General features: G+C 44.9%; 1 protein-coding gene across 2 annotated transcripts in view; it reads left to right on the top strand.

Moving 5' to 3' along the window:
- The window catches only part of LZTR1 (leucine zipper like transcription regulator 1), a 67,117-nt gene that overhangs the window by 20,729 nt on the left and 20,665 nt on the right, over positions 1–25,723 (top strand). For both annotated transcript variants that reach the window (XM_053243590.1, XM_053243589.1), the window contains exons 8-13: positions 9,602–9,741; positions 10,581–10,782; positions 11,912–12,022; positions 13,267–13,359; positions 16,196–16,291; positions 16,704–16,887. In XM_053243590.1, the coding sequence (XP_053099565.1) occupies positions 9,602–9,741; positions 10,581–10,782; positions 11,912–12,022; positions 13,267–13,359; positions 16,196–16,291; positions 16,704–16,887 (826 nt within the window). The remainder of the gene's footprint in view (positions 1–9,601; positions 9,742–10,580; positions 10,783–11,911; positions 12,023–13,266; positions 13,360–16,195; positions 16,292–16,703; positions 16,888–25,723) is intronic.

The following is a 25,723-nucleotide window of genomic DNA, read 5'->3' as shown; positions in this document are numbered from 1 at the left end:
TTCCTTCAAAACTGGGTCTTCAGTAGCTCTGCAGAGGAATACATAGCTCTGATATGCACTCTCTGACATTCCGAGGCGCAAGGGAGCACCCATTAAAATAGGTGGGAGAGCGCACTTTACTTCGATTCCTTCTCCACCACGCTCGCTGCATGCGGAGGTTCCTTGCTCCATTTCTCCGTTTGTTCCTGTGAGGAAAATTGTTCTCTATTGGATTTTTGGCTTGACTTGAACTGTTTGTTTATTTTATTTATGTTTTTAGCAAATGTATTGACCACCTGACTTCCTTAGACTTGAGGCGGTTTACATAAATTAAAACAACAACAAGAGAAGATGAGGGGAAAGGGGGAGAGAAAGAAAAGGGGAAGACAAACACACACACACACCCACACACACGTTAAAAACTAAAAGCCTGGCAAAATAGATAGGTTTTCAGGAGCTTCTTAAAGGACAGAAAAGAGGGGGCATTACGAATCTCAGGAGGCAGAATGTTCCATAAGGAGGGGGCTGCAATAGAGAAGGCCCTCCTACGAGCCCATGCCCCACGTACCTCCCTTGGGCACAGGACTCTGAGAAGGCCCACCTGAGACGACCTCACAGGGCGGCTCGAAGTTGGACAGGAGAGGCGGTCCTGAAGGTACACAGGTGCCAAACCCTGAAGGGTTTTATAGGTGATAACCAGCACCTTGAATTGGACTCGAAAGTGAACTGGCAGCCAATACAACAACCTCAGCAAAGGTGAAACATGATAATATTTTCTGCTGCCCATAAGCAGCTGGGCCGCGGCATTTTGGGCCAGCTGAAGCTTCCGAGTCATCTTCAAAGGCAACCTCAGGTAGAGCTCATTGCAGTAATCCAACCATGAGGCGACGAAGGCATGAGTTACAGTTGCCAGGGCCTGCCAGTCAAGGTAAGGCCACAGTTGGCTTACCAGACCAAGCTGGGCAAAGGCTCCCCTGGCCACAGCTTCCACCTGCTGTTCCAGCAGGAGCCATGAGTCCAGGATAATCCCCAAATCGCAGGCCTGCTCTTTCAAGGGGAGCGCGACCTCATCAAGGGAAACACTCGAAACCGGAACCTGGCCAGATCGAGAACTGAAAAAGAGCAACTCTGTCTTGGAGGGATTAAGCCTGAGCTTGTTTTGGCTCATCCAAACCCTTACAGCCTCCAGACACTGGGTCAAACACATTCATGGCATCCCCGGATCGGCCCAGGGTGGCAATGTACAATTGGGTATCATCAGCATACTGATGATACCTCACTCCAAACTGACAGATGACCTCACCCAGCAGCTTCATATAGATGTTAAAAAGCATGGGAGTGAGGACTGAGCTCTGCGGCACTCCACACGAGCTCTGCGGCACTCCAGGGGCTAGAGCACTCAGCTCCAATGCAAACTCTCTGAAACCGTCCACTAAGGTAGGAACGGAACCAGCACAACATTGTGCTCCCGATTCCCAACCCTCGTAGATGATCCAGAAGGATATCATGGTCAATGGTATCAAAAGCCGCTGAGAGATCTAATAGAACCAAGAGAGGCACGCTCCGCTCATCAAGGCTTCGATAGAGGTCATCCACCAGAGCGACCAATGCTATTAGCGTGCTGTGCCATGGCCTAAACCCCGACTGAAAAGGGTCAAGGAAATCCACTTCATCTAGGATTCTCTGTAGCTGAGCAGCAACGACTTTCTCCAAAACCTTCCCCAAAAAGGTAAGGTTGGAGATAGGTCTAAAATTATCTAATATCTTTGGGTCCAGGAAAGAAGACTTCAGGAGAGGGTGGACCACTGCTTCTTTCAAAGCTAGAGGAACCTCTCCCTCCCTGAGTGATGAATTCACTAGCTCCTGGACACACACCCTGGCCGAACAAATCAACCAGGAGGGGCAAGGTTCAAGTGAACAAGATGCCGTACTCGTCCCACAGAGAACCCTATCCACATTATCCCTCTCCACAAGCTCAAACGTATCCCAAATGACATCACAAGACATTACCTCCGTCACCTCAATGGACATAGCACAATCAGAGTCCAACTCAGAGCAGAGACGAGCAACCTTATCAGCAAAGAATTTGGCAAAAACATCACAGCGGCCTTCGGAAGGTCTTCCTTCTTCCGTTTCCCCAAAAGGGTATGGGTGATCCAAAATAATGCCACTGGATGGGCTTCTGCCGATGCAATGAGAGTAGAGAAATAAGCAGACTTCACCACTCTCACTGCCACGTTATACTCCTGGACATAGGAATGCAACCGTGTTCAATCGTCTTCACTCCCAGTTTTTCTCCAGCGTCGCTCTAGGTGTCTTTTGGCCTGTTTCATGCCCTTTAGCTCCTCTGAAAACCAAGGGGCACGAGACCCACAGACTGTAAAAGGCTGCTTAGGAGCAATCTTATCCAACACCCTTGTGGCCTTGATATTACAAACATCAACAAATCGCACTGGAGAGCTGCTCACAAGATTGCTGGGAAATTCGCCAAGCGCCCTCTGGAATCCAACGGGCTCCATTAAGTGCCTGGGGCGGACTGATAATATGGGTCCATCGCCCCTGAAAATGCCACAGCTCCAAGGAGCTGTCCGGAAGTACAGAGATCTATCGCTGGTAAATCAGAAGTAGGCTGAAAACAAGGCTGAGAATGAGAACAACAGGCTTCATGGTCTCTAGATGCATTACATCCCCCTCCTGGAGAATTTGTTAGTTCGTTATCTAGAGAAGTCATTTATTGACTTTGGCTTTGGACTCTCCTTTCTGGTCAGTACTATATTCCGTTTTTTGGCCCGGCCATAGACCGTTTGGATTTTCCCTCAACTTTGGTAATTCTCTGCTTCCTGGTTTTGACTTCGGCTTGCCCACAACAATTCCTCCGTATTTTTTCCTTGTATTTTGGCTTGACTCGGATTGCCCTCGGTTTTTTCCTAAAAAAATTAGCACTCCAAAAACTTTTAAGTGCTGTAAATCCTGTAGAGGAATTCTGCCATCCTCCGGGCATAAGGAATGTTTGCTCTGTCTGGAGGAGAATCATGATGTTAGTAGCTGTAAAATCTGCCTTTCCTCTAACAACTCTACTAGAAAAAACAGATAATTGAGACTTAAAACTGCTATTTACGAAAATGTTCTCAATCCTCCAATGCCTTGTCTGGCCCGCCACCTTCAGTGTGGCCATCAATCTCAGCTGCCTCGAAGTTGAGCTCTTACATACATCGGGAGGGCTCTGCTTTTAGAAAGCCTGCGACAGTAGATAAAGGGGACAAGCATTCTCATAAAAGAAAGAAAAGTCGGAATTGATCCCCTTCTAGTGACCACCATGGAAGCAAATGCCATCTCTCCACTGAGTCGGCATCTAAGTCTAAATCTGCCTCCTTAGGGTCAAAATCAGCCTCGAAATTGGGGTCAGCAACATTTGCCTCCCCTCACACACCTTCTCCTTCTAGTGCTCAATCTAGAGTCAGTTACTCGCCATCACCAGTGACTACCAAGGGAATTTCAAAGGCTTCTGCTTCAACCTCAACACTGAAAGTAGGTGCTTGGTTGAAGACCTTGACACTCATCCAGGGCTCACTGTCTGCACCTCGTCCATCTTCGGCTCTGGCGGCACCTAGATCTACCTAGATCTGCCTAGTGCCCTTTTTACCTCGCCAATGTCGCATCGTTCGGCTTGGGACATCTTAAAGCAGTTTCCCCCAACATCGATTGTCACTACAGCGTCTGCCACGTTTACTCCGACGTCAGCTGCCCAACCTTTAATGTCGTTGGTGTCAATAGGTCACATCTCACCAGTTCCCTCGAGGCCTCCAAAGCAGATTGTGATTTCACCTTGCTCCACACCTGGGCATTCATCCAGAGGGGGCGACTCCAGCTCAGATGCCAAGTGATGTCAATTGGAGTCCTTAATGGGGTCCACAAACACCACTCCCTTGATGTCAACCTATAAAAGATTCCCTTCAGATCTCTGAAGTCGACACCACTGCACTTACTCCTACTGTGCCCAAGACTCCATCGGCCTCATCATTATGGCAAACCCCTAGGTGTTCACCTGGTCTTTTATGGAAGGAATATCACCATTTTTCAGCCCCAGTTGCTCCACATGCTCCAAACTACTTCAGCTCTTCTGGGGCTTTTGACTCAAGTCATCTTCATCAACGTGAACATTATAGAGGCTGGTCTCTTTACACCTGGCCTGGCCTGCCATATAACTTTGACAATTACAGTTGGTGGAAGACCATGAAGCTATAGGGTCTACACTCTGATCCTGGCACTCCTCAACCTGATGTCTTTAAACGTCCAACTACCCCTGCTATTTCGGCTGCACCTGCTGTTCCAATTCAACCACCTTTGAAGGATCAAGACTCGTCTACTCAGCCATTGAGAGAAGTTCCCCAGCCTGCTCCTTTGTTGCACCCGAGACTTGACTTGTCTCCTCCTGATGATAGGGATGATTGAACCTCTTCTGACTCTTCAGGAGATGACTGATGTTCCAGATACCCTTTCTGGGACATCCCCTGATGGCCTTGTTGCAACCAACCCTTCGGAGACAAAGTCCTACAGGGTTTAGGTGGCTGAGATGGCCAAGGCCCCACTGAGATGGCCTTGAGGTCCCACTGCCTGCTTTTGAGGTGAAGGATCTAGTTGATGACTTTGTTGCTGCCACCTCTTCCTACCATCCGACCGCCTTGTCCAAGTTACTTCCTTCCCCAAACTCATTGGTGGTGGATTGTGCCCTGCAGTCCAAGTCTGCTAGGAAACACTCTGCCCCTATAGATAAGCAGGGCCATAAACTTGATGCTGTTAGCAGGCACCTATACTCTGCTTCTTGTCTATCACTGAAAATTTTGAATTATATGGCCTGCATGGCCAAATACCACCATTCCATGTAGGAGGATCTAAAAAATGAAGCATCAGAGTTACCTGAGTCCTTCTGATCCAAATTTATGGACACTCTCTCCCAGTCTGCTGACCTGACTTACCAGCACCTGAGCACAGCCAAGCACCTTACCAAGACAGAGTGGCTTTGTTCCACCCTTTTGGAAGCCAACACGAAAGGAAAGTTTGAAAACTTCCCCTTTGATGGGGAAGGCCTTTTCTCCAAAGAAATGGATGATACTATGGAAAAAATTTAAAAGTCATGCTTCACTGCAAAGTCCTTTGCACCAACTTCCCAACAATATCCTTCCTCCTCTCAAAGGTACCATTCCACTTCCCAAAACATCATTATCAGGGCAGATCTCAGGAATGTAAAGCTTTGCTGCGCTCATCCAAATTCCATTCAAGGCGGCCCTATCAGCAATGTCAGCGCTAAATCCAAGCAGCAGGACCAAATGAATTAGTCATTTTGATCATTTGGTCCTAGAAGTACCTGATGTTCCCTTCCACCTTTCCTCCTGCCTAGCACCCTACCTTCCCTCATGGTGTCTCATTACATCTGGCGCCTGGGTGTTGTGCATAGTCGCCTCCGGCTATGTTATTGATTTTGACTCTCCCCGTGTATATGGGCATAAAATACACCCACTCAACCCTACCTTAGAGGAAGAGGTTGCCACTCTGCTTCAAAAGGATGCAATTGAGCCTGTCTCTACTGAGTTCATGTATGACGGATTCTATTCCAGATACTTTCAGGTTCCCAAGCACGACGGAGGACTTTGTCCTATTTTGGACTTAAGAGACCTTAATAAATTTGTTTATGTAAGCAAATCTCGAATGATCTCTTTACAAGCCATTCTTTCTCTCCTGTCCATAGAAGACCAGTTTCTCCTTTTTTGCCTGGGCTCCTGCCCATACCAATATAGAGTTCTGCCCTTTAGCTTTTCCTTTGCTCCCTGCGCTTTTACCAAATGTATGAGCATGGTGGTGGCTCATCTACGCACCCAAGGCATCTTTCTTTATCCATACCTGGATGACTGACTTTGACTGCTAAGGATGAGGTCTTTCTCAAATGTGATATTGAATTTACTCTATCTCTCCTTGCAGATCTGGGCTTGACAGTGAATCTCAAAAAATCCATACTCGCACCCCAACGTCAGCTGACGTACATTGGTGCTGTACTGGATACAACCCCAAAACACACTTGGGAAGGCAGACATCGCCAGCCTAAAATCCTCTTTTCAAGCTGTACCCAAACAGAGGACCCTCTTGATTCAGTGTCTGCTGGGCCTAATGGCATTGCGTACAACCATAGTGGCCCATGCCCACCTGTAGATGCACAGATTGCAGTTGTGGTTCCTGTCTGTGTTTCATCTGGTCTTGGACAAACCATCCAGATAGTTGACATTGCCTCCCATGTTCTTAATTCAATCCTGTAGTGGAAAATGCCTCCTTCCCTCTCACAGGGTATTTCCTTCCTTTTTACACCCCCACCCTCAATATCAGTAATGACAGATGCCTCCCTACAAGGCTGGGGAGCCCATTGCAGCAATCTGCAGTCACAAGGCCTGAGGAATGTTGAGCAATGGGAACTTGAGCTCCCGGCAGTGTACCTGGCCTTGAAAGCCTTTCTTCTGGTACTGCACGACCGTGTGGTCCAACTCCATCTGGACAACACAGAGGCCATTGTCTACATAAATCACCAGGCGGGCACAGTCTCCAGATCCCTGAACAATCTGGTTCTTCAACTGTAGAACTGGTGCTTGAACAACGGCATCCATCCCCAGGCAACCCACATCAAAGGAGTGGACAACATCCTTGCATACTCCCTGAGCATGACTCTCCCCCTCTCCACCCTTCACGAGTAGAATCTAAATAAAGAAGTTCTCTGGGACTTGTTCCTACACCCAAGGTAGACCTGTTCATTACCCAGGACAATGCCAAATGTCAGCTCTTCTGTTCCAGGGCAGACATAGGCCTAAGGTCCCTAGGAGATGCCTTTCAATTGGTGTCTTTCAATAGGTTTTGGAAGCAGAACTTATTCTATATGTTTCCACCTTTTCCTTTACTCTCCAAGGTGATGGCCAAGATCCTCCAAGAGAAAACCCATTGCATACTGGTATCCTCTTGGTGGCCTCGACAACCTTTATTCCCTGCCCTGCTCAGATTATCCAAGGATCAGCACTGATGTCTGCCCCACAGAAGGGACCTACTCTCTTGAGAGGAAGGGATGGTCCTTACACCACGCATTGGGCACTCTAAATGTGACAGCATGGAGGCTAAACTACTAGGTCAAATTCTCTTAAACGAATGTAAAGCTTCCACAAGAAAAAATGATGTGTGTAAATTGAAACGTTTTTTCACCCCAAGGTTCCATGGAAGGGTTTGACCCCTTTTCAGCCACCATCAGGCAAATCCTTTTGTATCTGACATCACTAAAGAGGTTGGGACTCTCTAACACCTCTCTGAAAGTCCATCTGGAAGCCATCTCTGCCGTCAGCCGATTTGGGATGGACACTCAGTTTTCATCCACCCAGATTCTAGGCACTTCCTCAAGGGCATAAACCATGGAGCCTGTCCCTTGTGCTCACTGAATCGCCCTTTGAGCCACTGCTTTACTCATCATTGAAGAACCTTCCACTCAAGACTACTTTCCTTATGGCCATTACATCTGCCAGAAGGGTCAGCAAACTCTCAGCTCTGTGTGCTGACTCGCCATCCAGTAAGTTCTACCCGAACAAAGTGGTTCTTCGCCCAGACCCTACTCTCTGCCCCAAGGTAGTCACTGACTTCCACACTAACAAGGAGGTTGTTTTGCCCACCTTCTTTGTAAACCCTTCCACTCCTCTGGAGCACTCCATGTACTCCCTCAACGTCCATAGATGTTTACTCTACTATCTGGACTGCACTAAACCCTTCTGAGACACTAACAAACTGTTCATATTCTACTGGGGTCCAAACAAGGGTTCTGTGGTTTCCCGTCAAAGGCTCTCTCACTGGTAGGTTGAATTGATTTCCTCCTGTTATAGACAACAGGGAGTCCAACCTCCTGCTAGAGTGCAGGCTCACTCCACCAGAGCCATGTCGGGGATGAGCATGGCTGACATCTGTAAAGCGACCATGTGGTCCTCCGACTTACCCTTTGTGAGGCACTACACTGTGGATCTGTACTTGGCTGCTGAGGCCAACTTTGGTCAGGCAGTACTCTAGCACCCACCCCCATCTCTGGAGCTAGTAATTCACCCAGTTGTGAGGGAACATGGATAACCTCAGAGATTAACAGGTTGCTTACCTGTAAGAGGTGATCTCTCTGGTGATCCATGTTTGCTCACAACACCTGCCCTACTGTCCCCACTGCTAGTGTGTATCCACTGTAGTGGTTGTGTCTACCTGCCTTACGTGGATTTCTCCATGAATGCTGTCAGTCTTGGTGCAGCATCCGAATCGGGAATGGAAGTAAAGTGCACTCTCCCACCTATTTTAATAGGCACTCCCTCGTGCCTCAGAATGCCAGAGAGGACATATCAGAGCTATGTATTCCTCCACAGAGCTACTGCGCAAGTGCAGAAGATCCATTTATGAGTGAACATATATCACCAGAGAGATCACCTCTTACAGGTAAGCAGCCTGTTTCTCTGGGTGTTCTTCGGTTGTCACAAATCCCTCTGCTATTCACATGCCGGAGAACTTGGGGAGGGAAAGTTTCTTATTGTGGTGAGATTTGGAGCCAGCAGAAGCACTTCTAGTCTCAAAGTTTAGAACCACTACACGAGAAACCGTTCCTTTCTTCCCCTGTCTAGGGAGAAGGAAAGAACGATGCCTTGCAATACTGACCAAATGCCCACATCTGACCAGAAGGTCAGGAGCCATTTGCCCATTGTAAGCTGGCAAGTGGTCTTTTGAAACCTGCTTTGAACATTCCTGACTTGGGGAAATACAGAATAGTAAGATTTTTAGGTCTGATAGACAGGAAAGGGCTTTCAAAAATCCCCCAATTGCTTGAGTCCCCAACATATATTGTCTGCATATTTTCAAAATTGCTTCACAACAATGAAGTTAGAAACTTGTTGAAACTGAACACTTCTTAGATTTGAATTTTGCTTCAGAGTACTCTGCGGTGATCTAAGCTTTTAAACAATTTTTGTACAAACTTTTGAACTGCAATCATTTTCTCTTTGTATCTTAATTTAAGTTTACTGAGTTACGTAGTAACCCAGTTTGATCATGTTTTAGTGCGGTAAGGAGAACAATAGTTTAAGTTGCCAGACATAAAACTGCTATATGCAATGCAAAAGGCTACTCTTATGTCATGCAGCGTATTTCAGAGGGGTTTGCACATATATTCCAGGATCCAAATAATTTCTTCTGGCATGCCAGATGATATTTGAGCAGCAGATCTTACCATATTGCAAACTGCTTTTGAAGTCTCCTTACTTTCAAAAGCAGCTAGTCATGTGGTGCTGACATTTGAGACAGAAGCCCAGAGCTCCACTGGACATTTGGATTCAAGGTCTATTGTTCTTGGTAAATTGTAACTAAGGTAATAGTGAGACTGAGTTTTGATTACATTATGGGCACATTTCCAGTTACATAGTTTGCTAAAGTGGTTGTCTTTATATGTACCTGGATAATGTGAACATTATTTTGATTAAGTCCAAACTTTTAAACTGAAATTGCTAGTGATTCTTCCACCAGGTTCTTGAATTTCAAAATGAAGTGATAGTAACTTGTTTTTTGTGTTGCTGCTTTTCAGATTAAACAAAGTGGAGAAATTCCTCCTTCATGCTGTAATTTTCCTGTAGCTGTTTGCAAAGAGAAGATGTTTGTCTTTTCTGGCCAGAGTGGAGCAAAGATCACCAATAATCTATTTCAGTTTGAATTCAAGGAAAAAATGTGTGTATCAGAAATAACAAAGCAAAACAGAATTGTTGCTGAATTAAAAATGTCTTAGCTTAGGATGTAAATTGTTGAGTTGCTTCATGTGATTTTTCATAAGATACCCATAAAAATAATTGTTATTTTAAAAAAAAATTCAGTAGAGAGTTATTAAAATACTGATAAAAATTGAAAGGGAGAAGGGAAGCTGTAGCAATTTTAGTGGTCATCTACCAAAATGAGCTTAGAAGTAGAGCTCCATAAATCTAATGTTACAGTGTCTATAGTGTATTTGCTTGAGTACTCTCTGACACTATCTAGTATGTTTGTTTTCATATGTAATCTAGATCCACAGTAAATATTTGCTTTGTTCTTAAATAATGGTATTTTGAGACAACATTATGTGCTATTCTCAGATCTGTCACCAGGTTTGGGCCAGGAAGCAAAAAGTAGTGTAGCCCTTTTTGCCCATGAAAAATAAGAATACAATTTAGTAATGGGCTGAGCTGTGTCCTCCTGCTATATATACATGCAGATGCACTGCACCGCACTTAGATGTGATAACTACAGTCAGTTACTTAGATGACAAGAACCTGTAGCTGTGTTTTGCTGTACATTAACATGTTTCTTTATACTGCTTTCATTTAATTGAATTTGTTAGAGTAATGCATCCAAGCAAGTGGGACTTAAAAGAACAAGTGAACCGTATCTTAGAAAAAATAATAGATGCAAAGCATTGAAAAGTGCTCCAGTAATGATACCAAGTTCAGTTTCACCTTGCAATGACTGAATACATTTCTTTGGAAACTGATCCACTGAAAGCTAATTTTGTAACTGCTCCATGTTTCCTATACCAGTTGGACACGAATTCCTACTGAGCACTTACTACGGGGCTCTCCACCACCTCCACAACGAAGATATGGTCACACGATGGTTGCCTTTGATCGCCATCTCTATGTGTTTGGTGGTGCTGCAGATAACACATTGCCTTATGAACTTCATTGCTATGATGTGGACTCTCAGACCTGGGAAGTTATCCAGCCCAGTCCAGATAGTGAGGTAAAAAAAAGTGTAGATTTTTATTAGTTCCACAATCAGAAAAGTGATTTTCCTTTCAAATACCACTTATTTACCAGAAGAAACAAAATATGTGTTTCATATATGGTAGATGAATGGAGCAAACTTTGTGGAGAAGAGGCATTTTCATAGCATCCACAACTTAATACATTGATCTTCCACTAGTTGCTCAGGACAGAAAATGGATCATGGATGTAAGGTGCATTGTACCACTGGCAATACTGCAATTTTGTTTTGTTTTTAAAGCCTTTTTTTAAAAAAAAGGGGAAAGCCAGACAGTAATGAAGAGGATGACGAGATGCAAAGAGGACAGAGTTCTTTTACCTTTGATAATTGTGTGAAGAGGTTATCTTGGAAGATACACCTTATTTTCCCCTTGCATGACCAGCTGCACTTGTGTAGAAGGGGAAATTCTGACAATTATCAAAGGTACTTTCTTTGCACCTAGTCACCCTTTCTTTTCTCTCTGCCCTTCTCCTTTAAAAATAAAAAGATTTTTACCTTAAAAGTTATGATTACGTTTTGCCAGATTTCATGCTTCGGTGAAATGATTCCTTATATAGTTTTCTAGTTATATGACATTGGAGAGCATAGAATTTCTTAGGTGCAAAGGCTGTCCCACTCCCCCCCCAACCCCAGTCTATACTCATGGGGTTCCTCATAGCTCTTTCCCCAGAGTACTGTCTTACTGTACCAGGGGAGGGACTTTCTCCTCCATGTCGCTTATTTATTAATTTCAAAATACAGTTCTTCCTTTATGTTGTAAAAATCTGGATTTTTGAGAAACAAGTAAAATTAAGTAACCAGACATGAAAAGAAAATATATTTTAAAGATGGAAATCTCATATGTTGAAGAAAGATTATCAGTAACAAAAGAGTGTCTGTAGTCCTCTACTACCTACTGTGTAGAGTCAAAGCAAAGGCTCAAGAAAACACTGCTTGTTATACAGATAAAATAAGAAAGAGGTGCATCTTCTAAGACCAGGAGTCATCCATGGGCTAGCAAGCATCAAGTGGAAGAAGATAAGAGAACATTCTCCAATATCTCTATTATTTAATGAATACAGTATCTATTCAGGTGTCTGTGCGATTTCCCCCCTTTATTTTCTAGTTGCCAACTGGAAGACTTTTCCATGCTGCCGCTGTCATCTCTGATGCAATGTACATCTTTGGTGGGACGGTGGATAATAATATTAGGAGTGGAGAAATGTATAGATTTCAGGTAACATGTTTAAAGCATTAGTATTTTTAAACTAATTGAAGATAAGAGTTGTTTACTTTCATCTTTGTTGCTAAACGAACAATTCAGTTTATAAGTCTTTATGTTTAGTCAGTTCATCGTACTAAATTATAGTGGAGGAGCTTAATCAGAATCAGTTGAGCTATTTCCGTAATGTTTTGAACAACTTGCTTTAAATAACACTTTTCTTGAAGCATCGTCCTGTGATGAGGAAGGCAGCGTCGCATCTATGTCAAAACCCATGTCCATGTTGAAAGCCGTGCTGTAGGCAGGTTACCAGAGAGTGTCTTGGATTTTGTTATAAAGCTAATATGAGTCTGCCTTGTTTGCATGCACAAGAATCTATCTCTGACAAATAACAAATGCCCTGAGCATCACTGTTTCTTCTTAAACATAACAGAGGCTTAATGTTCATTTCAGCTTCACTTGGCTGGCTCACATGAACTTCATTACCAGTGCATATACCTTTCTACCTAAACATGTAGCATCGCATCTCACCTTAGAATTTCAAGAGTGTAATGGAAATGTTCCCTCCTCTGCCAGGCTAGCTGAGGTCTAATTCACAAGCACAAGAAGTGGTGTGGAAGGCTTCTTTACAAGCAACTTTGGGACAGCTCAGTGCAATGAGCTATATCATTAATGTAACTTGGGCCAGTGGATGCATTGAAAATCACCAAAACTGCATGCCCTTCACACACACACAGCCTTCTGTGTAGGGCTATCTCCACTCAGTTACATTTCAAGTGACCACCCATGTCACTATTGGTGCATGTGAACCGAGCTGGAATGTTTCACACAATTCTTTCCTGTACAAATGTTGTATATCAAAGTAGGTTGTACTGCAGCTGACTGTCAAATATTGGTACAGCACATTATTATTATTATTATTATTATTAATAACATTTTATATCCTGCTCTTCCTCCAAGGAGCCCAGAGCGGTGTACCTACATACTTAAGTTTCTCCTCACAAAAACCCTGTTAAGTAGGTTAGGCTGAGAGAGAAGTGACTGGCCCAGAGTCACCCAGCAAGTATCATGGCTGAATGGAGATTTGAACTCGGGTCTCCCCGGTCCTAGTCCAGCACTCTAACCACTACACCACACTGGCTCATTGAGTCCAATGGCAACGTTAATCATCATGGAACCTGGCCATTCGAAACTACGGTTGACTGTGACATAACTTTTTCTGTTTCAGACTATAACAGAACTTTAACTCTTGGTTTCAGTTTTCATGTTATCCAAAATGTACGTTACATGATGACTATGGAAGACTGTGGGAAAACAGGCAGTTCAGTGATCTGGAGTTTGTTCTTGGAGAGGTGGGTGAACTCTAGTAAAATGTTGAACAGAAGTTATCTTTCATTACCAAAGAGATATGGTTGTGGGAGGTTCAGTGGTATAGCACATGCTTTACGTGCAGAAGATCTTCGGTTCAGTTTTTGGCATTTTGAGGTAGGGCTGAGAAATATCTCTGACTCTGTCTGAACCCTGGAGAGCTGCAGCTGGTCAGCATAAACAATACCAAAGTAGATTGACCATTATGGTCCGATTCAGTGTAAGGCAACTTCATACGCTCATGTGTATTTATAATGCCGTATCAGGCATTATAATACAGGCAAACCTTGTTATACATGGAACCACTATTCGCAGTTTCGTGTATCCATGGGTGGGGTGGGGGGCGCAAAAAGACACCAAACCTCTGTATCCACAGATACGGAAAACCTATGCATATCCATGATTGCTAGAAGGGCAGAAAAGACCATGGAGGTCATTTCTGGCCATTTTAAGAAACAGAGCCATTTTGTGGCTCTTCTGCTTTTTTTAAAAAGATGATTTTTTCCAGTTTGGAGGAGCATTCCTGGGCATGTGGAGAACCTCTGCAAGCACGGTACAGCAAATTCTTTGTTACTTTCACTTTTTTTTTTGGCTGTGTTTTGACCTTTTTCCCCATTCTGAACCTAACCCCCCATTTTCCATAGGCAGAATGCCTCATTACATGTGGTTTCGTTTCTCGCAATTGTAGGCGAAGAATGGAACCCCCGCGAGTAATGGAGTTTACATGTACTAGTGAAGGACTCATCGACTTTAGGCGTTTATTTCTATGAATAGAAATAATAAACTGACTTTTTATTTGTTTATATCTTATGCAACAATGCCAGTTGTTACCAGATTTCCAGAGCAGTTTGTTTGTTTGTTTGTTTGAAATATTTCTATACCGTCCAAAACTTGCGTCTCTGGGTGGTTTACAATGAAAATCATTTAAAACATTAAAAAACATTTAAAACCCAGTATTAAAACTTTAAATCTAATTAAAAACCTACTGATGAAGGTTTTAAAATCATAACTACTGGTTACAATTCAGATGGTTAGGTCACCATGAAAAAAAAGTCACTTTTTTACATTGTGTGAACTTTTAAAAAAAAGATTTTATGATGCTTTTATTAGTAATATAAGTAAAAACAGAAAAGGTTACCTCTGAGCTAGTCAAAGCGCCAGGCCACACCCCCACGCAGAGCGTGCTATTTAAGGCGTGCCCTTGGCGCAAAGCCCTCAGTTCTTTTTCGACTGCCTTTGTGTTTGGACTTCGGTCTGCTGCCTGGGAAGTCGGGAAGTTCCTCTTTTCTGTTTTCTATGAAGAGTTCATCTTACTGTGATCAGATTTATTGGCATTTGACATTTGGACTGGTTATCGGACTATGCTTGGCTGTGTGACGCGGAACGGCTGACGGGAATTCTCTGGCTTCTTCACTTGGACTGGCTGATGACGACTCCTTGGATCCTGACTACTCGCGACGGACTTGACTACTCTACGATATGGCGGAAGAGAATAAATCTTTCAAATGGTGCGAGGGTTGTAGAGCGAAACTCCCCTCAAAGGACCTGCATGATCTCTGTTTATTGTGCCTTGGCGAAGAGCACAATGTTTCCGCGTGCAAGATCTGTCTTTCTTTCTCTTAACAAAAACACAAGAAAATCCATAATAACGTAATAAAAATACAGAAAATGCAAAAAAACCCAAACATTTCAGCTCTCAGCTGTGAAGATCCCATTCAAAACAAAACAAAACAGAGTGAAACTGAAATCTGGTATGAGAGAGGATATATGTATAGGATACAAACATATAAAAGAATGGAGGAACAGTTTTTGAACCTCTTCTCTGGCTCCCTCAAATATCACTATGTTAAAATGATATATAAAGGAGTTGCTCATGAAGAGAGAAGATGCCAACCACCCAAAAAACATGAAATTTGAATGTGACTTTTTCTTGATAGCGCAGAGCCATATTGAAATTCTCAGCCCTGACATGCCAGTAAGATGACAGTTTATCGTATATTCATGACTGGTGTCCAAAACCTAATGTACAAAAATATAAAAGTAAAAAGTAGACAACAACAAGGGGTAAAATTACGGTAAAATAACTGGCTGGAAGCTCTCTCATAATTTTGAAGCCCAGCTAGGGTTTCCTTAACCACAGTCTTATACCATACTATCAAATCATTTTTCAAATTTTATCCATGATATAAGAGAAATTGTGCTTCTAGTTTAAATATTTCCCTCTTACAAGATTAGTAGTAAAAGCAATTAAATAACAGGGAATATAAAAGCATTTCTTCAATTAGCAGGAACTAATTACATATTCAAAACAGCACAACGGCAATCATGACATATATGAATGTTTACAGAAAAAAATTGTTTGAACTCTTTATTTGAGTAGGTATTAGGAGGAACATTGTCAGGGAAAGGTACAAGCATGTAAGAAGGAGAGCCAAAGGGCTCTCTATATAGGTGATAGGGATGGTGGTGGCATATTCTGCTCTGATGTAAGAAAAACTGGAAATGGCAAAATTCTTTTTCATCTCTGGCCTTTTCTTTTTTCTACACCTAGTTTTGGGATTTTTAAGTTACTGAGGTATGTTTTAGTCAAGCTTAAAAATTGGCAGCATTCATGGGGCAGTAATATTAATGTTAGGAATCACTACAATAAGGTCATGTTGAATTTATGCTACCAACTGTACATTTGCATAGCGATGTCATAGTTTGATATTTTTCAGAAAAAGAAACTATGTTGCCTACCCAAAAACACTGACCATTTGTTACAGTAAATGTAGCCCTTTTTGTCTAAAGCACTGTGCTCTGTGTTTGTATTCCTGACAGAAGGAAGAGCGGGTTCGAGGACATACAGCTATTGTCACAGCTCGCTGCAGGTGGCTTAGAAAGAAAATTACTCAGGCGCGAGAGAGGTTGAAACAGGTATGACTTATTGAAAAGCTGCTCTTAGGGTAGTATCTTAATTATCAGTTATCACCATCATGATCAGTGACATGCACATTGAGGCACATTTTTGGAAGATTAGTTCTGTGGTTCCATAATTTCCAGGTTTGCAAATTCATACATAATGACTCCTTCTGTCTAAGAGGAAGGGCAAATGATTTATTTAAATTACTGATGCAGTAATTGGATGCAGTTAACTTGGATAAATACCTGTGTCAGCATTATTTCTTTAGTCATATACTAAATACATTGTGGTTAATATCATTATGCGAAACCAAAAGAAGTTGACTTGTTAAGTAAATGGATGCTATATGTGTATGGTTCATATGGATTAATTTTAATATACATAAAGTTTGCATATCTTACTGCTCCGCCCCCCATATCCTATTAGAAATCTAAGCAAGAGCTTGATGAGGAAGGACAAGGAACACCCCAGAAGGAGACAGCAGGCAACAATGTCAAGCTGAGTCGCTTGCAACCTTTGCTGGAGGTGACTATCCGGGAAGCTGAAGCCCAGCCATTTGAGGTGCTCATGCAGTTCCTCTACACAGACAAAATCAAATACCCACGCAAAGGTAGGACAGTAGATCTGTCTCCTCGGAGGAAGGATACTTTGTCTTGATCTCCTTCTAGGCTGCTTCTCTGAGAGAATTCTATTCAATCCACAAACACATTGTCATTCATCTGTTTGTTCTTATGTTAACACAGAATTGTATTAAAAAAAAAACCCAACTATATTCTTGACTGAAATGTGCCAGATGTTTAACCTAGTCAGGGACACTGACAATTTTCTGCTTTTACACTGGGCAGGAGTGAGCATTCCAATGGAGCAACAAGGGAGAGGGGGAAGGAAGATTGCAGTAGGACAAGCCTAGCAGAGCCCTCCTATTCTTGGTGCTATTGTTTTCCCTGCTCACTTTTCCAGGGCAAGTAGCCCAGCTTACAAACCAGGATGATGTGAAATGGGGGCGTGGGGTGGGAGTGATTTTTAAAACATTACAGAACACTGCAGATATTGGATCTCTGTAGGGATCCATGGTCACTCACAACTGGGCCTTCTGCGCTTGCACAGAAGGCCCTCGGAAGAATCTATAGATCCGTTTAGGCATTTTCCAGCCCTTTAAGGCATAGTGATATCATAGCCTACAAAGCTGGCTGTAGAGCACCTCCCTCTTCCGCTGTTCGTGTTGCCTCGGGAAGGATCTGTTCCTGTTTTCCCTCATTCCTGTAAGAGATTGTGGCTTTATTTTTTATCTTTCTGTATTTCTGGCTGACTATGGACTGTTTCCTGACTATTTTCTTTGTGTGTTGGACTGATTTTTGGCTGATATTTGCTTGCATTTCTGGCTACGGATTGTTTCTAGACTTTGCTTAGTTTTCTCCTTCAGCTTAGGCATTTTACTTCTGCCTTCTTGGCTGACTCTGGACTGTTTGGGGGACTTGCCTGTGTCTGCTCCTAAGAGTTTTAAATGGTGCGCTACTTGTAAGGACAGAATGTCCTCCGATGGGCATTCTGATTGCCTCATCTGCTTAAGTGACTCGCACAATACCAGTACTTGTAAAGTGTGTCTATCTTTTAAAAAGAAAACCCACCTAAGTCGGGAACTTCACCTCAAGGCTTCTTTGTATGAGAATATTCTCCGCCCAGGGACGCCAAGACTGAGTCCCCTGTCCCCACCAAAAACTGTCAGCGCCGTTGGCCTCGATGGCTTTGGCACCATTGACTTTGGACTCGGCAGCCGTGAAGAAACCTCAGGAAAGAGGGCAGGAGCGATCGTATAAACATAAGCATGATCACCATTGCTCAGTGTCAGGAGAGCCCCACAAGAAAAAGGAGAAACACCCTCCTGTGACCGTGATGGCATCAGCAACAGCTAGGTTGCAATTGATGCCGGGCTCTGCCCCGAGGGGCTCAACTCCATTGGCGAAGAAGCCATTGCCTTTATCGGTTTAGCCTAGGACTTTGTACTCCCTTCATCCTTCATCTTCAAAGATTGCTGTTCCGATGTCATCGGTTCTAGGAATTCCGTCAGCACCGGGACCTTCAGAACCATCAACATCCATCATCATCATCAATCTTTATTACGGTCACAGATCAGCATAAAGTACATTTTAAAACCTAAGTGTCATGCCCTTACCTTTGGATAGTGAAGAGGAGGAGGAAGTTGGCAACCCTCCAACAGAGCAACAGGAGGAGAGTTCATCTGTCGGGCCACAGGAAGAAACTGAGGCAGGCCAAGTTGAGCCTGCAGCTCCCGGGGGGCCCGTCAGAAGCTGTACACGAGAAGGGAGGTGCAGAGCCAAGCCCAGAGCCAGAGAGCATGAAAACAGTAACACCCCAACAATGCAGATATGAGCATCGCCGGCGACAGCTGGAAACACTCAGTCGGAGCAAGCAGCTGTTTAACAAGCAAGATAAATGCTGAATCTTTGGCAGCTGATCGGAGGAGGAACTCAAAGCACTATAAGTCAAGACCAGCAGGCAGTGAACGCTGTTGGAAGCAACAAGTCTCTTGAGCCCGCTACAGCCAAGCCTCCAACTCAGAGACCGGGGAGGACTTCGAAGAGCTGCCTCCGACCTTGACAGCGGCCTTGATTTGGACACCAGACGGACAGGCTCCTGACACTAAGTAGCAATATATTTTATACTCTGAGGCTATCATAAGATGATTTAAAATATACAATACGAAATATAAAAGATGCTAAAATACATTACTAACATAAAATGATTTAAAATAGGCATGTGACAGCACTAAAAATCTAGCTATGGCTCTAAAAAATCTAGCTATGGCCTCAGTTGTCAGAAGCCTTGCAGGGAGGAGGAGGCTTTAACATATGTTTCCCAGAGACGGCAGCTGCCCAGTGATGAGAGTCTGTGTGATTGCTATCTGCTGTTGTCAGCTTGCCAGCCTGTGTGCCCCCTAATGTGTAGGGCTGTGGCTGCTATCCTGTGGGTGAGGGATCGGGGCCAGAGGGAGTGAGTCAGCAGTTCCTGAGGGTCAGCTGCCCAGATTAGCCATCTTTCTGGGCTTATAAAAGGGTTGCTGCCCTGTGGCGACAGGCCCACCACCAAATGGGCAACACCAAAGGGGGTTGCCCTTTTGGGGGAGCCACTTTGGGGGGCAACGAGTGCAAGGGCCTGGTGGTAGTTTTTGGCTTCTGTTGTTTTGAGGTCCTAGGTGTTTCAGATGTGTCTTGGTTTTTCTGGGGATGAGGAGACGGGGTGTGTCCACTGACTGTGGGGTGGCTATTCCGGTGGTGGTGGTGAAGAATAGAGGAAGTAAAGTTGGCAGGTCAGTGCGTCATTACAGCGGAAGGGAAGTCAGAAATCTATTAGCTGTTTCCCCTTCCAGCTGTCCTGTCAGCTCTTTGACCTTGGGGAGCAGTGCCAACCTCCCACAGACTCTCACCTTGCTCCTCTCTAATGCCAGGTTTGTCCAGAATAAGTCGGAAACCATCCATGATCTGAGTCTGGATGGAGGGGCAGACCTGGTATGTATTACAGAGACTTGACTGGGGGAGGCTGGTGACCCAGTCTGGTCTCAGGTTCTTTCTCCAGGGTACTCTGTTGAGGAGCAGGTGTGGGGACATGGGTGGGGAGGTTTAGTGGCTGTGGTCAGACGTGGTCCGACTGTGGTTTAATGGCTGTGGTCCAACTTGCCAGCAGACAGCTCTGCAAGGCTTCCTCCTGTCCCCGGGGCAGCATTGTCTGCGCGCCTCCTTCCTTAGTTGGCCGCCCCATGCCCGCTGTCTTCCTTCCCTACCTGCCCACGGGCCGTCAGTTTCCCCGCCCACCTGCCGCTGCCCACCACCATTTGCAACCCAGCCACCCCCTGTCTGTCTTCTCTGCCCGTCCGCCAGCATGGGTCACCGCCACCTGCCACCATTTTCTTCCCCCGTTTCCCCCCTGCAGCAGCTATCGGAAGTCTTACCTCTTCCCAACTGCGAGGCACGCCTGCACAGTTAAGTCTATTAACTGCGTAAGCGCACCTTGTAATTGGGAAGCAATGCCAGGCCAGACATCAAGCCACAGCGTCGCTCTGGTATCAGCAGCCGCAGCCGCCACCACTGGGTGTGTGTGTGTGTAGAAGGCTCACACACCACCACAGCCATCCCCTTGGCCGCATAGCGGCTGGAATTGGAAGATTTTTTTAAAAAAACCAAAAACACAGAGTTTCACAGTGGGGGGTGGTGGTGTTAATTCCCCAAGGCACGGACCGGCGCTCAACTCGTCGTGGACCGGCACCAGTCCGCAGACCGGCGGTTGAGAAACTGTGGTCTATATGAATAACCTCTCCCTGACCAGGATCCCTGTGGAAGTGTCTAACCGTATTGAATGTGTGTACCTAAGTTTGGGGACCAGGGATACACTGGGACTTCTGTTGGTGTACCGATCGCCCCGCTGCCCGATGGAGTCCCTAGCTGAGCGGATGGACTTGGTCTCGGGTTTGGCATTGGAGTCGCCCTGGCTTGTGGTGCTGGGGACTTCAATGTCCACTTTGGGGCCAATTTGTCTGGGGCGGCTCAGGGTTCATAGCGGCCATGACAACTATGGGCCTATCCCAAAGGGTCTCAGGACCGACGCATATTTCAGATTGCACGCTTGATCTGGTCTTTCACTCTGATCAGGGTGGTGTTCCATGAGTGGGGAATCCTGTGATTTCCCCATTGTCATGGACAGACCACCATCTGGTTAAGGTTGGACTCACAGTCACACCCCACCTTCGCAGGGGCGAGGGGCCCATTAGAATGGTCCGCCCGAGAAGGTTATTGGATCCAATAGGGAGTCCTAATAAACACAGTGCTGGTACTACTGACTCTAATTCAGACAGTGAAATTCAGCAGGCATTACCTATGGAAGTGCAGTTAAAATCACCACCAAAATCACCACTGAAAAGGCTTCTAAAAGTGAATGTAGAAGATTTTGAAACAGATTCAGACTCCTCAGGGTCTGAAATGGACTTGGAAAGTGGCTCTGGCTATGAACAATCCCCCAGGCCCCCACTTGTCTTAAACAAGCACACTAATTCATTCAGGGAAGAGGTTTCTGATTCAGCTGACTTCCGGCCAGGAGTCTTGCTATCTACTGACTCTCATTTTGACAGTGTTACTGCCCTCCTTGCCCCAGACAGGTTACTCACCCCACATCTGTCTTGCAGTGCCCTCCCTTACTACTGAGGAGATGGAGGCAACCAAAGAAAGTGCACCGTTACCCTCAGACACACTATACCACCCCTCTGCTGATGCAGGGGAAGCATCTTCTGAGGTGCAAGTGATGGGTTCCGTTCTGCCCTTGTCCAATGACACCCAACGGAACACTGGACATGTTAGAAAACCTTCAAGGTCCAACGGGTAACCAGGCTCACCTTGATGTCCTATCAGCTACAAAACCTCAGACCACCTTGGAAGTTGAAGAAGTCATCAACACACAGGATATGGGGCCAGGAACCTCCCCAGACACTGCTGAATCGATCTCTCAGGCTAGCCCATCAGAGTCAGTAATCACACCAGACTCTTTCTCCACTCTGCCTGGGAGGAACCCAGGTCAGTTGGTCTGGTGGCTACTTGGACAGGCATTCTCCATTGCTGCCCCGAGGCTTTGTAACACACTTCCTGCTGAAATAAGAGCCTCCCCATCTCTTACAACTTTTAAAAAAACAATCAAGATGCATTTGTTTACCCAGGCTTTTCATTAGATATTGTTTTAATTGTGTTGGAATAGTTTTAACGTTTTAAATTTTTAATTGTTGAAATGCTTTAATCTTTTTATTGGTTGGTTTTATTGTTTTGTTGTAAACCGCCTAGAGAACTTGTGTTTTGGGCGGTATAAACATGTGTTAGATAAATAAATAAATAAGAGTCATAGTAGACTGTGGGCTACATTTTGATTTAACTATGGCTGCAATAAGAAGCATAGGAATAAACCATGTAGCAGTACCCTAGATTGCGTTGCATGCTTATAAAGTAAGAAAAGATTTAAAACATAAAAACATGACAGTCATCATTTAAAATAATAAGAGCTAATAATATGTGTTAAAAGGATATCATATAATACCCACAAAAATATAAACCAGTAAAATGGTAGCCAGGAAGTTGCGGGTGTATAGGTTGTTGGGCTGCCACACTAAGGCAGTAGCCATGGCTATCCTCTGGTTCATAGAGGTGGCCTCTGGGCACGCGTGATCATCGTCCGCCAAATATTAATTGCTGCCGCACAGAACCTGGCGACACTGTAGGTGGCAGCTATTGGAGAGCAGCAAACATGTGTAAAATTGGTCTTTTCACCCAGGATAGCCATGTAATAGTGGTGAGGGAGGCACGGATGTCCCTGTAGAACAGGCACTGGAGAAGAACATGTCCTGCTGTTTCTTCCTGCCCTGAGCCGCAGGGGCACTTGCGCTCTGAGATTGGGATCTTCCTATAGCGACCTTCAAACATGGCTGAAGGAAGCACATAGCAGCATGCCAGTGTAACGGCCCTCCTATGCTTTAGGACCTCCAATTGCATTAGATATGGCAAGGGGGCGCTGACATACCTGAATCCTTCACTTACAGGGAAGTTAGGGGTCTTGCCTATGTCAGATTGGCACTCTATATCCGTAATACGTTGTTTGATGAGTGCCTTGGCCGGGTCATACCCCAAGTTAACTAAGTGAATTGGGGATAGGCCCAGGGACTTTATTTTATTCATAGCTGTCTATTTCCAACTGGATTGGAAGTCATCACATAGCATTTGGAGGGCTAGGCTTGAGGGGGAAAGGGAGAGCTTTAGCCAGTAGTTCAGTATGGTCATCCATATCCTTGCCTCCACTTTCATTAGGCCTGTCTCTAGTCTCAGGATAGCATTAGATACACACCTTGGTACTTAAAGAACTGCTCTTAGGAACTTTGATTGCACGTGTTCCAGCGTGGAAAAGTTGGGGAAGGGGCCGAGCTGGGCACTGTAGAGTAACTGCGCTATCAACTTAGCTTCATACAGTTTTAGCGCTACAGGTATATAGTGGCCACCTCTTGTTTGGAAGAACTTAAGAATAACAGAGGAGCTCCTCTGTGCATTTAGTGCTGCATACTCCCCATGTGTCTTCTTAGAGCTGGAGGAATTTAAAGCAAGGGACCTGTTCTATCTTGTGCCCATCTATAAACCAGGAGCGGGATTTGGGCCTTTTGGCAAAGGCCATGATTTTGGTTTTGTGGTAATTAAGCTGCAGCAGATCTTCCTTGCAATAGTGGGCCAATGCCTTCAGTGCTCGTTTAAGGCCAATTAGGGTCCTTGAGAGTATTGCTGCATCATCTACATATAATAGGGTGGAGATGTGAGCTCCTGCATGTTTACGGGGATGGAAGTCTAAGTTGCTAATTTGCCCCACCGTTGTATTGATGTAGAAGTGGAATAGTAACGGTGCCAGAATGCAGCCTTGTTTTACACCCTTTTGTGTAATGATGGCACTAGTTAGATGTCCCTGCTGGTTGCACCTTACCTTGAGTGATGTGTCAGTATGTAGCATACGTATTACGTATAACAATCGCCAGTTGATCGAGGAGGCCTCTAACTTCTCCCATAACTTAACTCTCGAGATGGAGTCAAAAGCTGCTTTAAAGTCAATGAAGTCTATGTTCAGGGAGGATGTGTTGGAGGAAAAGTACTTTTCAGCAAGGTGCTGGAATACTAGGCACTAGTCGATAGTAGATCAGCCCTCATGGAAGCCAGCCTGCTCCTCCGCCAGCAGATTTTCTTGCTCCAACCAGTCCCGTAATTTCCAGTGCAAGTGTCTCTCATAAAGTTTGCTGATTGTGTTGAGTAGGCTAATAGGCCTGTAGTTGGCTGGGTTGTTTTTGCTGCCCTTTTTAAAGATGGGAACAATTATTGCGGTCCCCCAGTCCTTGGGGATGCTGCCATGTGTATAATTGAAGATAAATAGTGAGGCCAGAATGGGGGCCCACCATTCCAGGTTGTTTTTAATGGCCTCAGGTGGAATCAGGTCCTACCCAGGGGGCCTTCCTGGCTCTCAGTTGGGAGACCAGGTTCTTGATCTCAGTAGTTTTCACTGGTGTCCACACAGCTGTGTTGTTTATATCTTGCCCAGGGTGTCCACTTAATGTGGAGAAGTTCTCATAGAGCTCCTGGAAACGTTTTTCCCAGTTCCCTGGGGAAATATGTCAATCTCGTAGATTTGTGCTGTTGCTATAGTTGCACGTGGTGATGCACCAGAAGGCAGCTGAGTTGTTGGAATGGGCTGCCTGCATGAGTCGTGACCAGTTGTCTTTCATGGCTTCTTTTTTCTTATGCACCACTAGTCATTTGTAACGCCTTTTCTTCTGCAATCAACATCAGTCGGCACCAGCTTGACAACCAGACCTTCGGTACTGGTTCACTCAGTGCCAGCTCCATCAGCGTTGACTCTACATTTGGCACCGAGACATGCATCATCATTGAGAGTTCTGACATCAACACCGTCAACACCTACGACTTCTTCGGTGCCGATTGCCACTACTGTCCATAGAATTTCACCTGTTAGTTCAGCGCCACCATTACCCATTATTATATCTCAAACTTTGACTCCTGCACATTCACCTCCTGATCGTTCACCAGTCATTCCAGTAATGCCTTCTTTAGATTCTCCTGCATTGCAAGTACTACTCCGTCAAGAGCTAGAGCACCTTCTGAGATCCGTGAACTCAACTCCATCAGACTTTACTTTAAAATGATTTTTGTTATCACAAGGGCTTGATGAGGATGAGCCACAGTAGCCTGTACAAATTCATAAGACACCGACAGGTGGTTTCTCTGCTTCCCCACCAAAGTGCTCTCTGGCTTTGCCTTGGAGGGAGAGGTTCCATTTCTCTGTCTCACATGTTCCTATTGACCCCCTTGACTATAATAGCTCTCCAGGGGCTTTTGATTTGCTGCGTTTTAGAGCTAAGGAATGACTTCATTCCTGTTCTCTGTATAATTCACCTCCCTTGCCTTATGATTTTCATGAATACAGACTCTGGAAAACGATGCACCTTGGGGGTATACCAGACTCATTGGATGTGCAACCTGTTGACCCTTTCAAGAAACCTGCTATACCACCTGCACTTTCACAGTTTACCACACCATTGCCTATGATTCCACCACCCACGCCAGTGCTGCCAGTGTCACCTGCTTCTGAACCTCCTGAGCACCCTCAGGCACCTACCTTTCTGGTGGCTCTTGACCCTGTACGCCCTGCCTTCATGTCCTTCACAGCCTATACCACGGGACCCTGTTCTGCAGGACCCTGATTCCGATGGGGAGTCCTTATGCCCCTCTGATCCGGACTCTGATGTTACTTATGTGCCACTGAACACTTCTCCCAATGACTCTGTGGGGACTCAACCATCAGATTCGTCTTCTGAGATTAAATCTTATCGAGTGCAAATCCAAGAGATG

This window comes from Hemicordylus capensis, chromosome 4 (assembly GCF_027244095.1).
Source record: "Hemicordylus capensis ecotype Gifberg chromosome 4, rHemCap1.1.pri, whole genome shotgun sequence".
Classification (NCBI taxonomy): Eukaryota; Metazoa; Chordata; class Lepidosauria; order Squamata; family Cordylidae; genus Hemicordylus; species Hemicordylus capensis.
This window is presented reverse-complemented; position numbering and strand designations above follow the sequence as displayed.